General features: G+C 51.9%; 6 protein-coding genes across 6 annotated transcripts; 4 read left to right on the top strand and 2 right to left on the bottom strand.

Moving 5' to 3' along the window:
* Positions 1–59: 59 nt before the first annotated feature.
* On the top strand, positions 60–2,823 carry ALTATR162_LOCUS8282 (uncharacterized protein; the record flags this gene model as incomplete). Its single annotated transcript, XM_043315912.1, has 4 exons — positions 60–1,540; positions 2,279–2,366; positions 2,430–2,616; positions 2,672–2,823. 4 exons carry the CDS (start codon positions 60–62, stop codon positions 2,821–2,823), a joined length of 1,908 nt encoding a protein of 635 aa, XP_043171847.1.
* An 878-nt stretch (positions 2,824–3,701) lies between these two features.
* Positions 3,702–5,719, top strand: ALTATR162_LOCUS8281 (uncharacterized protein; the record flags this gene model as incomplete). Its single annotated transcript, XM_043315911.1, has 4 exons — positions 3,702–3,953; positions 4,003–4,137; positions 4,190–5,109; positions 5,167–5,719. The coding sequence occupies 4 exons, from the start codon at positions 3,702–3,704 to the stop codon at positions 5,717–5,719; spliced, it is 1,860 nt and encodes a 619-aa protein (XP_043171846.1).
* Positions 5,720–6,205: 486 nt separating this feature from the next.
* ALTATR162_LOCUS8280 (uncharacterized protein) lies at positions 6,206–7,216 on the top strand (the record flags this gene model as incomplete). Its single annotated transcript, XM_043315910.1, has 1 exon — positions 6,206–7,216. The coding sequence occupies one exon, from the start codon at positions 6,206–6,208 to the stop codon at positions 7,214–7,216; it is 1,011 nt and encodes a 336-aa protein (XP_043171845.1).
* A 734-nt stretch (positions 7,217–7,950) lies between these two features.
* ALTATR162_LOCUS8279 (uncharacterized protein) lies at positions 7,951–8,786 on the bottom strand (the record flags this gene model as incomplete). Its single annotated transcript, XM_043315909.1, has 2 exons — positions 7,951–8,540; positions 8,603–8,786. 2 exons carry the CDS (start codon positions 8,784–8,786, stop codon positions 7,951–7,953), a joined length of 774 nt encoding a protein of 257 aa, XP_043171844.1.
* Positions 8,787–9,858: 1,072 nt separating this feature from the next.
* Positions 9,859–10,803, top strand: ALTATR162_LOCUS8278 (uncharacterized protein; the record flags this gene model as incomplete). The annotated part of the gene is made up of 1 exon (XM_043315908.1): positions 9,859–10,803. The coding sequence occupies one exon, from the start codon at positions 9,859–9,861 to the stop codon at positions 10,801–10,803; it is 945 nt and encodes a 314-aa protein (XP_043171843.1).
* A 911-nt stretch (positions 10,804–11,714) lies between these two features.
* On the bottom strand, positions 11,715–13,028 carry ALTATR162_LOCUS8277 (uncharacterized protein; the record flags this gene model as incomplete). The annotated part of the gene is made up of 1 exon (XM_043315907.1): positions 11,715–13,028. The coding sequence occupies one exon, from the start codon at positions 13,026–13,028 to the stop codon at positions 11,715–11,717; it is 1,314 nt and encodes a 437-aa protein (XP_043171842.1).
* Positions 13,029–13,434: the final 406 nt, after the last annotated feature.

Below are 13,434 nucleotides of genomic sequence, written 5' to 3'. Positions count from 1 at the left end.
GCGAATCATCCACGAGCGCAACCACGGCGCACCTAGGATAACGGGCACAAATCGCCAAGATGAGTACGACATACAACCTCGAGCCGAACCCTACCGCCAAAGTCGTCCTCCACACGACTACCGGTGACCTGGAAATCGAGCTATTCGCGAAGCAGACGCCCATAACCTCGCGCAACTTCCTGCAGCTATGTCTCGATGGCTACTACGACAACACCGTCTTCCACCGCCTGGTCAAGGGCTTCATCGTCCAGGGAGGAGACCCGACAGGCACCGGCCAGGGCGGAGAGAGTAGCTACGATGGCGAGCCTTTCGCGGATGAGTTCCACAGTCGGCTGAAGTATACTAGGCGAGGACTGCTGGGCATGGCCAACACAGGAAAGAAGGACGACAACGGCAGCCAGTTCTTCTTCACACTGGCCGCGACGCCGGAGCTGCAGGGGAAGAACACCATGTTCGGCAGGGTGGCAGGCGACACCATCTACAACCTGATGAAGATGGCCGAGGCTGAGATACGGGACGGAAGTGAGGACCAGCCCATGTACCCGACTAAGGTCACCGGCGCTGAGATAATTATTAACCCGTTCGAGGACATGGTCAAGAGGGCGCAAGTGGCAGCGCGGACAGAACCAGAGACGAAGAAGGCTAAGAAGCCGAAGCGGAAGGCCGGCAAGAACGTGCTCAGTTTTGGTGATGATGCAGCTGAGGCTGACTCGGCTCCTGTTGCGAAGAAGCCCAAGTTTAACACCAAGCTAGTCAGTGCAGGCGAGGACAAGCCCGCGTCGAAAGCACCTGAGGACACGAGAGAGATACCCATACGCAAGCCATCGCGAAAGTCACCGCCGCCATCCCCCTCGCCCAAACTCGCACAAAAAGCCGCCCCCATATCACCACCTAAGCCCAAAGCCCGCACCCCCCCACGAGAACTCTCGCCCGAGTCCGAAAAGCGATCGAAGCTAGACCGTGTGAACCAACAGATCGCCGATCTCAAGGCATCTATGAAGCGAAACACATCAGCCCAAGATACAGGACCGGTCAAGAAGAAGTCGTTGCTAGAGGCTATGGTGCCAACATCCACAACACGGGGACGGAAGCGAGGGGCAGGCGGCAACACTAAGGACGAACAGTCCGCGCTGGACATCCTCTCCCGATTCAAGTCGAAACTGGAATCAGCCGACTCAGCCGCAGCCCCGAAAATCGCAACACCGGCACTACCCGAGGATACGGCGAACGGCCACACCAACGAAGATAGGGGTGAAGACGACCAGGAAGACGAAGCTGCGTGTGACTTGCATTTCATAGTAGGCTGCCAGTCCTGTAAAGCCTGGGATAAGCAGGACGAAGAGGATTCAGATGACGACGCAGGGTGGATGTCGCATTCGTTGAGCTTCGCGAAAGACAGATTAGGGAAAGACCTCGAGTGGAAGCGGAAGAACGAAGAGGAGCTATTGGTCATTGATCCAAGGGAGGAGGCAAAACGGCATAAAGCTGAAGGTAAAAGGGTAGGAAAGAACGAGATGATGCAAAGGCAAACAAGGCCAAGGTTTAATATAGTCCCGATGCACTGGATATCATCACTTTGATCAACCAGGACACATCATGTCCGAGGAAATCCTGGAGGTCCTGGACATGGAGTCTTTTCATTCGAGCACGCGATGCCAACCACCAAAATATACCAAGATCCCCAGAGTGATTTTCCGCCACTACTGTCTCGCCACATGGACAGTGTGGTCCCATAGCCTAGACTACTTGTTCTACTTGTCGTCTTCTATACATGTTTCACGTCCAACAAAATGACTTGCGCGGACCATACGCGGACCATACGCGGGTCGACAAATTCGCTCGCCTTTACTACGTCTATCCCATGGAGACACACGAGCGGTGTAAAGGCGGAGAAGGGCAGCGGACGGAGTTGTGGCCCGCCGTTTTTAACTGTCGCCTTCACTATCTTCCACGTATATCTCGGACATTCTACTACCTTGCATTCTGTTTTCAGACACTGGACTACCCCAACAACACTAACAGCGATACTCGACGTCTCAATCCTAATAAACAGCTCAATCAGCTATCCTCAATATGTGAGTTTCTTCCTACCCTAGTAAATGCTCCAGTGGACAGACATGCGCTCTGAGGAGTTATCGCAACCGCTCGACACAGCCGTCCACAGCCGCACCTTGTGCACTTCCTAGCCATCACAGCTTGTCACAACTGATATCCCAGCTCTTTTCTCAATGCGCATTAAATATCATAGAATTGTCTGGTACTTTCTAACACTTGACAGTCCTGCCACTAAGATGCCGATTAACTGGAACGACAAAGAGGTGCTCGAGCGTCTCTTCATCGCGACCCTTGCCTCCTTCGACAACGAGGTGAGTACAACTACACACTGCAACTCCCTTCCACAAACCATTCTAACCCGCCGTTTTCGTCAGATTGACATCAAGGAAGTTGCTCGTCTCCATGGCGGCGACATGACCTACCATGCTCTCGAGAACCGATTGCGCAAGTGGAAGAAGGAGGCTGCAGCTCTCAAGGATGAAGCTGAAGGTCGTGAGGGCGCTGCGAAGAGCCCGGTGAAGACACGCGCAAGGAAGGGCGCTGCTAGTCCAGCCAAGGGTGGTACGTATTGCGGATACGTGCAGGTACGTGTTCGCATTGCTAATCCGGGACATAGCTGTCAAGGCTGGGCGGATCACGAAGAAGAAAGCCCTTGCTGCTACCAAGATCAAGTCTGAGCCGCCTATCGAGGAAGATGTGCTCAACGGTATCGACGAGGAGGCGATGGATGATGACGAGGCGGTTGGCGAAGTTGGCGAGTTCATCTGAAGGGTTAAGCGCTACAAAAGCCGCCATGGTTCACTAAACACATTCGCAATTGAAGGCCTGGATGCAGTGCAAGCCTTAACCAACCTGCGAGCTTGTTTGCGCTTCTATAAGCTCGCGCTTCGATGCCAACGCGTAACCCGCCGAGGTTAGTAGTTACCAAAAGTCGAATCGAGTTCATCGAGCACGGGTCGACACTAGCAACACACGAGATATTTGTGATGACACATGATCTGCAAGCGTTAAATTGACGTCAGAGAAGCTGCAGCGTATACATAGTGGATGTTCATGTTACAATAGCACTACTGAAACTACCAGTTCCAGGCTTACGTTCAGCCTATCCAGTTCACTCCAGCGACTGGTGAGGACGTCGCAAGTGTACTGCAACGGTAGCTGGCTGCGACCAACGCATGCTAATCTACTCTCGCATCTGCAGATTCACCGTTCGAACAGCTATATAGATATAGCATCAACCTAGAAGCTGATATTGGCAACACAATTCTGGTACTGCGTTGGGTATGCAGCACGATATGCTGCGGTATAGCCGAGCGAATAAGAGATTACCCTCTCGTCCAGTCACTCTAGACTGCAAGCCGAAAGCTAGGAAATATATGCAGAAGATCTTAGGCAAGTTGCAACCTCCATTTCCCGTGACAAGATTGGTCGAGGATGGATGTATGCTTACTGCAGGCCGTCATTGTGCTGGGTGTACTAATCGCCTTACATTGATTGCGCTCTGTGCCTGCATATCCGGCGATATTTGCAGGTCAACAACCATCGGCTAGCTCAGAGGTGAAGAAAGAGCATACTTGAACTATAGCTTCACCTCCTTACTCAAGCTTGAGATTGACGCTTCCAATATCTCGTACGCTCCCTCCATCATGGGCTCTCTTAGCTCGATTATTGCCGCTATCGCTTTACTAAGCGTGAAAGTCGTCGCCGCAACGACGATTAATAACAACACGTACGAGTACATCGTCGTAGGTTCTGGACCTGGCGGTGGACCACTTGCTTCCAATCTTGCCAGAGCTGGGCACTCAGTGCTGCTCCTCGAAGCTGGAGATGACCAGACGGAGAATCTCAATGTGTCGAATTGGTTGAACTTCAATCTAGCAGGCAACGACCCTGCTACGGTACGTGCAAAATCCGACAGCACGAAGACACGACTTATAGATTGCTTAGCGTTGGGATTTCTTTGTCAAGCACTCCGACGACGAAGCCCGGGAAGCGAGATATCTGCACAGAACTTGGCGTAAGCCAGATGGAGGCTTCTACGTTGGCATGGAGCCTCCTGAGGACTCTACCGCCCTGGGCATTGTGAGGTTCTTCCAGTGCACATGCTCGAAGTGGGTCCTGACTATCCATACAGTACTACCCGCGCGCAGGCACTTTAGGCGGTTGTGCCATGCATAATGGCTGCTTGACTATGAACCCCAACGATGCGGACTGGGATGAGATTGCTGAGATGACTGGAGATGACTCATGGTCGCATGAGAATATGAGAAAGCATCTCGTCAAGCTCGAGAAAGTGCATTACAACAGCTCATACGAACATGGCCATGACGGTTGGCTCGACATGACTATGCTAGATCCTGGCTACACGACCAGCGCTGATGCCAAGCAGCTCAGTCAATTTGCTGCGCAAGCTGCGGGGTACTCTGCGTCGTCTGCTTCAAAGCTACTACAGCGCGATATGAACGGAGCCCAACCCGATCGTGACCAGCTCGTCGGACCTTTCGGTGGCGTTAGTCATATCAACCCCAATGGGCGCCGGTCATCGCCCGGATACTACGCTCGAGATACTGCTGCTTCAGGCAAATACCCGCTGACCATCTTGCTGGACACACTGGCGACTAGGATCATCTTCGACAAGGCTTCTCTGGGTCTGCCCAAGGCGATTGGCATTGAATACTTGCATGGGAAGAGCATGTATAGTGCCGACCCTCGCTACAACGCTGACGACAAGGGTGTCGCGGGGAAAGTATTCGCGTCTAAGGAAGTAATAATCTCTGGGGGCGCATTTAATTCACCACAGCTCCTGATGCTCTCTGGCATCGGCCCGCTTGAGCAACTCACCAAGTTTAATATCTTCCCGGTGGTTGACTCGCCCGGTGTGGGCAGACAGATGGCTGACAATTATGAGGCCGGTATCTTGTCGCTTGGCAAGCGTGCCGTTACTGGCATGTCAGAGATCTTCCCCAACTTTTGGAAGTCTTCCACTTCGCAACTGGGTATTCGTGATATCTACATGTGGTGTGGCTCTTTTCTCTTCGAAGGTTTCTGGCCAGGGTATGCTGTTAGAACGATTGAAGCACTCCATTTGACCAGCGCTAACCCTACTGATAGCTTTCCAAACCGGCCTCCATACTTCAATGAAACCTATGGCCCAGCACAGTACGAGTGCGCAATGGTTCACATGAATCCGCGCTCGCAAGCCGGCACGGTTGAACTTCGATCTGCTGACCCACGCGACGTTCCTGCCATCAACCTCAATTTCTTCAAAGATGGAGCAGAGGAGGATCTCCAAGCCATCTATGAAGGTGCCGAATGGGTACGTTCCTGGTTGTCGAAAGTGGATCCATCGGCACCCGATTCATTGGGTCCTTTCCAAGAGCTCCACCCATGCGAAGGTGTGATTGGGAAGCAGAACTGCACGGTCGAGAGCCAGAAGACGTACATCAAAGAGCAAGCTTACAGTCACCACGCTAGTAGTAGTTGCAGGATTGGTGCTGATGGAGATAAGTACGCCGTGTTGGACAGCAAGTTCAGAGTGAGGGGGACGAGAGGGCTTCGAGTGGTAGACGCAAGCTCGTTTCCGAAGGTGCCAGGAGGCTTTCCTGTGTTGCCTACTATGATGATCAGCGAGAAAGCTACCGAAGATATACTTGCTGAGCTGTGAGTCTGTATGACTGGTTAATCAGAGCTGCCGTTGCTTCCGGCAAATTTACAATCTAACGACGCATAACAAAAGAGCGTAGAGAAATTTATAATATAGTAGGCTCCTGAGCTATTCATCTGTATATATAACACTCCTGTTAGTCTTGCTGTAGTAGGCGAGAAAATGTTTGGTTTCTTTCCTTGCATGGAGTGCGGTCCTGCTGGAGGCGGGTTGACGGTTGAGATTACAACGTGCAACATGATTGCTCCTTTCTCAATTAGCAACATCCACAACACATGCGCCATGCTACTTTCCATGATCTCTCTACGCCACTTGCCTCGCGAAATCTACTCGCAGCCCTGGCTGCCTATAAAATATCGCCATCCCGCCCATTCATCTCTCCCCACGTCACCCCATTCTTCCGGCGCCGCAGCTCTTACGGCGAAGGATTCCATAGCAAACGGCATCCAATCGCTCACGTCAAGAAACCATCCTCACATCGCTATCATGATCTTAGTGTCCCTCCTCGTCATGTTACTCTCACCCATCTTGATTTTCGCCAAAAGCGTACCTCGAGCCGAAGACGCAAAGATCCATTCCCAGCATACAGTTTGTCTCTCGTACCAAGGCTCCAATCGCGGAGTGGTCACGTTCAACGACCCAAAAGAGAACGACGTGTTCGACTACGCTATCGTCACAAAGTACACCACCTATTACCCGAACGCTCTCGTCCATGCGTTAGTGTTCAACCGCTTCTCAACACTGCTTTTGGACAATGATAAGATGTGTGGCTGGCGAAAGGTTAAATCCGTGTACGGCAGTCTGGGTTTGGACTTCCACAACCACCGTGGCGATATCTACTGGAAGTATAGCGACTCTGCTCATATCTCAACATCCAATGGCCAGACACCCAGCCAGGAATCCATCGATCGCATCAGCAGAATTCTCACTGACAATCCACCTGCTGGAGACGCCTATATGTTCTGCGCCATCATCCTCGCATGGACAACCAGCCTACTGGGCTACATCCTCTTCATGATACTGCTCATGACCTGCATCAGAAAGACGGATCGGAACGCGAATGAGTCAAGGGATAAGGAGGTTGATGAGGGTATTGAGCTCGCTTCAATCAAAGCACCTGATACGGACAGTCTAGTAGGAACCACCGCCGCAGCGACGCCACTCGATGATGTCAAACACGTATACACAAGTCCCCACCCCGGCTCTCTGACTTCGAATGATACGACATGTTTCGACCCTCTTCCCACATACTCGCGCCAAGGTCAAGGATGTGGAGCGACATTCCATAATGTACGGTTAGCTAAGGCTTTCTGGCTATGGTGGGTTTGGGGTGTTTCTGATTGTGTATTGCTCCTTGGGTCACTACTTCACGTTTGCACAGTCCGGAAGGATCAATCCGTTTTGTTGCAACTGAGCATGCCGGACGTTTTCGTCTTTGTCATGCGCATGTGTGCTTGGCCTGCTCTCTTGTTTTCAATCCCCTTTTACCGTTCGTAGCTTTCCCTTCCATCCCTGTAGTAACTTCAATGAAAGCCATTGCACTTCGCATACATCCAGTAGTCATGGTAGTGCGAACCATCGGAAAGTTAGTACGCACGAACAGTACTTGAGAATGGTATTGCCCTACTGTCGTAGATGTGGAGCAATAGCCACTTCCCGTCTTCTATTTTAACGTCCTAGCGAAACTCTAATCGAAGCTCAGAGACGCACAAGCTGCCTGACGCATCTTGAAATGTGTCTAATGTGGCTTAGATCAAACAAATCTCCACTCATGCAGTCACTGCTACACAGAGAGACACTGTGGGCCAGTGGAGTTGGCGTCGCGCGGGTATGCGCACCCATGTCTATCTGCATTGAAGGCGTTGGCTAGTCCTCAGGGCTGAGGAGGGACAGTGACCGGTGAGTGACGCGCCACTCAGTGATACGGCCAAGAAAGGCATATACCATGTTGTCGTACATCATCAGGGCGGAAGTAAGTAAAGTGTGGTGATACACGAATCGTCAACACTCAGGCAACATCGGTAAAACTGTCGGTTCATGATGAGTTGCTTGGCATGTGATACACAAGGAAAATTCAGTTCGTTAAATGGGAGGAATCAGAGGACAGCTTGTAAAAAGAACAGCATCGGACTATGATCACTGACTACAAAGAATAACAAACGTGTACATTAAGAAACGCTTCCTCCTCCGTCGAGTTACCAGCATACTATCGTGAACAAGTCGATCACTCGCTACATCTCGTACCTCGTTGACGCTGCCCCATCGTTTGGCGTTTTGTGCGCATGAACCTCTGCGGCGTGCTGTGGGTCCAACTCTACCAAGCTCTCTGGTGGCGCCTCGTTCAGAGGAGGTGCGTAGTGTCCGTACTTGTACTGCTCAGCGACTTGGGTGTCAGGTGTCTGTTGTCTAGCGGTGTCCTTCTTGTGGCGACGGAACAAGAGGAACCCGACGACCAAACCGAGGAGAAGTGCAACAGGTATACCTACGCCAACACCGATTTTGGCTGATATGGGAAAGCTGTTCGCGTGCGCTGCTGTGCTGGGTACGGGTGCGGTTGTCGGTGCGCTAGTGTGTGTCGAGCTTGCTGCAGTAGAGACTGAGGACGTCGCGGCGGACGTTGAGCTTACTAGAAGCAAAGATGAAGTGGACGACGTTGACACCGATACCGAGTCGACTTTGTCTACTAGATAGAAATACTGGCTGAAATCGTCTGGTTCGACTTCACCCTCTTGGTAGATGGTCAATTGCAAAAGATTTGACGCTGTAAGGTCCAGGCCAGTCCTGATAAGCCAGCTATAGTCGGTCTTGTTCACGACACTCTCTGTTCGATACCATCAGCCAGTCTCGCTCCAGCTAATGTCAACAGCGGTGTGTTTTTCATACGTGTCAGATATTCCGATGGCTCAATCAGATCTCCAGTTGCGTTTGCCCGCCATAGAAGAAGCGATGCGGCAACGCCGATGAGCGGCTCCGTCCAGATAACCGGGAGTATATTGCCTATAGTGTACGTGGCCGCATTGCTAAAGTCTAGAGATTTCGAGTTCGACGGTGGGGCCCTGAATTCCATGAGGGCTGAGGCCATAGATGAAAGTCCCGCTATAGCGACCCAAGCACCCAGCGAAGGCATATCTAAATGAGAGAGATTGCTATTGTGAGATATAAGGGGGTAGAAGAATAGAAGGCAGCCCTGGAAAACTCTGTAAAACGTAAGCAGGTTGATGGCAGGATGGCTGGAATGGAAATGCACATGAGGCTGAAGCAGGCGGCTTGCTTGTGTGTGAGAGATTACTTCAAGAACATGCATGTGAGCCGGACACAATTCCATGCGCATCCATACTTCCAGCTTGGGAGCTGAGAAGCACGACATTAGTCTGAATGCCGTAGGAAGTCAGATTGTCGGCGACCCGATGCGCTTCTCCTATACCATGATTATTTTGCCGTGACTGGAAGCGTGGCGATAGTGAGGATCGGTGTGTGCACGAGAACTCATACTGATCAGTATCGGAAACGTTGCATCGCACATGTGGTAGGCCTTCGGACAGGCCTCGCAAATTGCGTGTGATGGTCGAACGCTGGTGACTGGCGTAAGTACTAATCATTCACTGGTCTTGGTGAAAAGCTCGTGTAACCTTCTCAGCCTAGTGGGCATGCAATCGGGCTGAGAAATACTTTGCCTTTCCATGAATGCAGATCATAACTGGGCACAACATGGTCAACCTTCCCGTAAATTAGATTGTGTGGAATCCTCAAGCAGGTGCAGGTATATATATCGCGGGGCGTAAGACTACGCGATTCGAACATTTCTTTTGTATCTCTGTCGACTAATAGTGGTCCCTCGTTTCGTTGAGGAGTACGAGTTCTTTGTTGCGCGCCTGGCTGCATATACTGTACCACCTCCTGACACTGATCGTTTTCGTTGGAAGCTCAGCCTTAGGTCATGCGCACCACTCATTTCCGACAGTGTCAGGGATAGTCTAAGATTCACTCTGGGTCTGGGCTGATTTCGAGACCGCATAGCCCCTCTTTATCAGCAATCTTGCGTCAGCCTTGCCAAGGTCGGTGTGAATGATGAAGCATATACATCTACTCGGCTTGGTCTTGCTACAGCCAACTTTCGTTGAACATCCTGCGCTTCCAGTATGTTGGCGCGGCTGCATTTCAGGTTTCTCAGCTATCACTCACTCATTGCCTTATTTGTCATCTTCTTCATTTACCAGATTTGCACCTTCCGCTCCGTCCAAGACAGCATCGCGGGACGCATTCAAGGAATTATCCCAACACCAAAGTATGACGGGATACCAAAGATCATATGGTACAAACTGGGTCCTCGTGGTCTCTCAGATGAAGCGCGGAATTGGACCGATAGTTGTATCAAGCCCAACGCAGGATACAAAGCACACTTCATGACCGACGAAAGCAGCGACGAGTATGTTCGCAAAGCATTCGCGTTCCGGCCCGATATTGTCGACAACTTCCTGGCGCTACCAGTTCCTATATGGAAGGCCGATCTCCTTCGCTACCTATTACTCTGGGATCAAGGTGGCATCTGGTTCGATCTCGACGTTTCTTGTGAGGATATACCCATTGACGATTGGATCCCAGCCGAGTACAAAGGAAACACGAGTCTTGTCGTGGGCTGGGAGTTTGACCATGGTTGGCCGGGTAATTACCTACACCAGATGGAAATATGGGCCATGATGGCAAAGCCTAGGTCACCACATCTGATGCAGTGTATCAATGACATCTTGCAAGAGCTGGGTGACAAGATTGCTGAACACGGTATAGCCGTTGAAAACACCACGATGGATATTATGGGAGACACAGTCGAGTTTACGGGCCCAAGGCGTCTGACGAGTGCGGTCTACAAGAGTCTGGGAGGCATGTTGAATCGCAATCTGGTGGGAAGTGACACGGAGGAGCTTCTGCAGCCCAAGCTAGTCGGAGATGTGCTGTTCATGCCAGGTCGCTCTTTTGCGCCCATGACGAACATGTATAGCCTGGAGGAAGAAGCAATACTATCTCCACAGCTAGTAACACATCACTACGCTGGAACGTGGAAGAACAGCCACGGTGGCGAAGGTTGAACAGTCGCGGTCGCGCTGGATCATATATTCGGGTGCAAATCGGTGAGGTGGCTGATCAGGTCCATTGGTATGTTCAAGCGAATCTCATCAAGGCAGACCATTGTCTACGGGCGTCTGGTTCCTCTTGTTTAGCAACAGTGATTGTTGGTCGATAATAGCCTGAGATGTCGATGCTGGGACAAGCGCAGAGAGAAAGCATTCCCAGGTTTCGGGAGCCGCAGGGGAGCTGGTACGAGCTAGTGTGGATGCAGTTAGCTCGTTGCTTCGCAATACACGCGCCACTGCCATGTTAACATTCAGTATCCCACAATCTCCACAGCCGTCTTTGTGAACGTTGAATTTGACATCACATCAATTGTTTATTGTGGCGATATGTATATTCAAGCCTGAACCACGATCTCCCACCTCCTCCTTCCATTCAACTCCCGAAGCCGCGTCCGAACGGCTTCTGCAAAGCTGTTGAACATGTCACGCACAGACACAGCGACAACGGACTGACATTCCAGCTTGATGGTCCCGACTTCTTCCAGTTTGGGAAATACTTCCAGAGCCTCCAGCCAGTCCTCACACTCTCGGGCAAAAAGACTGTAAATCTTCTCTGACGAGTTATGTCTTGAAGCATGACTTTCGATTTCACAATAGACAAGGTAGCCGATGTGTAGGTAGATGGCAGCATTAGGTATAAATCCGTTCTAAGCTGCTGGAATGTACAACCCGTTTGGAATGTCGTAATGGCGGACTTGAGTGAGGATTGGAGGTTCTTGTCCAACCATGGTAATTTGGTGTATCAACAGTATGGCCTAGTATTGGAGATGGGAGGTCATGGGTAATCAATAGCGACATGATTGCTACTTCCACCAGCGGATGAGGTCATCGTGGCTTGGAGCCATGCAATGGACCTTGAAGAGTGTCTAAGACTCCTGGTTGCCAAACGGGTAATTGAACTTCAGGAGAGCGTTCAATCCACCAACCCAGTGATCCTCAGCCATGTCTTCCTTGCCACTCGTACCACGCACGATGCTGGGCACTCCACCTTCCCAGCCTCGAGCGTCGCGTTTGACCTCCTCTCCACCTATGCGGACTTCCATGCCCGTGCCCAGCTTCTCAGTAATGGTATTCCCGTCAATGCTGACCTCTACTTCGCGACCGCGGTTCTTCTTACCTAGGCGCAACGTGATTGGTGTCTGGGCGGGCAGCACCAGTGGCCTGAAGGAAAGCGATCGTGGGCAGATCGGCGTAAGGCATATCGAGGGCACGAGAGGGTGTACAATGCTTCCTCCAGAAGATAGCGAATATGCGGTCGATCCGGTTGGCGAGCTGATAATCATGCCGTCAGCGACTGCCTCGGTGAGAAAGCGGTTGTTGATATAGACGTCGATGATCTTCAGATGCGGGCTGGAGCCACGGTGAAGCGTAACCTCGTTCAGCGCATATGTGTCGCCCTGGGCCCCAACGCCTCCTATCCTCTTTCCATCAGGCCCGAAGACGCCAACCTTCAGTCTGTTGCGCAACAAGATGCGCGCTGTCCTATTGCTTCCCATAGCCTTGCCTCGTATATCGGCATAGCTCAGTGGCCGGTCCAAAGGATCATCTGGCGACGTGGGGGGTGTAGGAGGATTTGTCCCTAGCGAGTCGGAGAGAGTAGAGTACGTGTCTGGCGCACCGCTCATATACACTTCCCGGAACGCCCTCTTGTATTCCCTGAACTTGAACTCGCCCAAGAAGCCGATGGTGCCCATGGCAAAGCTCAATACTGGAGGTACATTGTCTGCATGGCTGAACAGGCTACTAGCCCTCAGCAGCGTTCCATCGCCGCCCAGTGTGCAGACCAAGTCAGTTTTATCCGAAAGGTACTGCGGTGCACCTTGGCTCTTCGCATATGTGTATACGGGGAATGGAAGCTGCTCGTGTAGCTCTTGAGCCGTCTCGGGGTCGAAGATGACGTTGATGGATGGGTAGGTGGAGCGGATGTGCGACGTAAATTCTATTACGGACTCGGTGATGTTCGGTGTGCGTTTCTTCTTGGTGATGAGGATGTTGCGCGGCGGCGACGGCCATTGCAGGCTCAGCAGCGTATTCGATGATGGTATGTATGACGGCTTCGTGCGCGAGGGAAGCTCAGCAATCTGCCGGATCTCGAGTCGACGTGACGTTGAAGAGAAGCTTCGTGCTTGGGCTGGCAGAGCGAGGAGCCGCCATGGCAGGATGCGATGGGGTACAAACATGTTTTGGGAGCTGTGGGAGAGACTAGGGCCGAAATTCGAGGCGATGCTGTGCGCAAAGCTTGTAAGGGTGAGTGGGCGCCATATGAGCGGATGATGACGAGTCGAACCGTGATAGGATAGCAGCTTGAGGGTATCGCGAGGCACACAACCTAGAGTGAATGCTAACGGGCGGAGATAATGCTGGCCCAGCGACTAATCTCCATCGTCACATGCGAGAAACGTGGGCCTTGGGGTTCAAAGGGTGAAAGTTGCGAGTGAACGCGTCCGGATGTGACTAGCGCCCGCACAAGCAGAGCTATCCCCTGCACGGGGTGGGGTAACTCTCGCCGGTGTCATCATGCTGGATGGAAAGCTGCGGATCGGCAGCACCAAGTTCCAGCGCCCGAAGACACGATGCGCAAAAGCT

This window comes from Alternaria atra (assembly GCF_907166805.1).
Source record: "Alternaria atra isolate CS162 genome assembly, contig: 28, whole genome shotgun sequence".
NCBI lineage: Eukaryota > Fungi > Ascomycota > Dothideomycetes > Pleosporales > Pleosporaceae > Alternaria > Alternaria atra.
The sequence above is the reverse complement of the archived record's forward strand: the minus strand, read 5'-3'. Positions and strand labels throughout refer to the sequence as shown.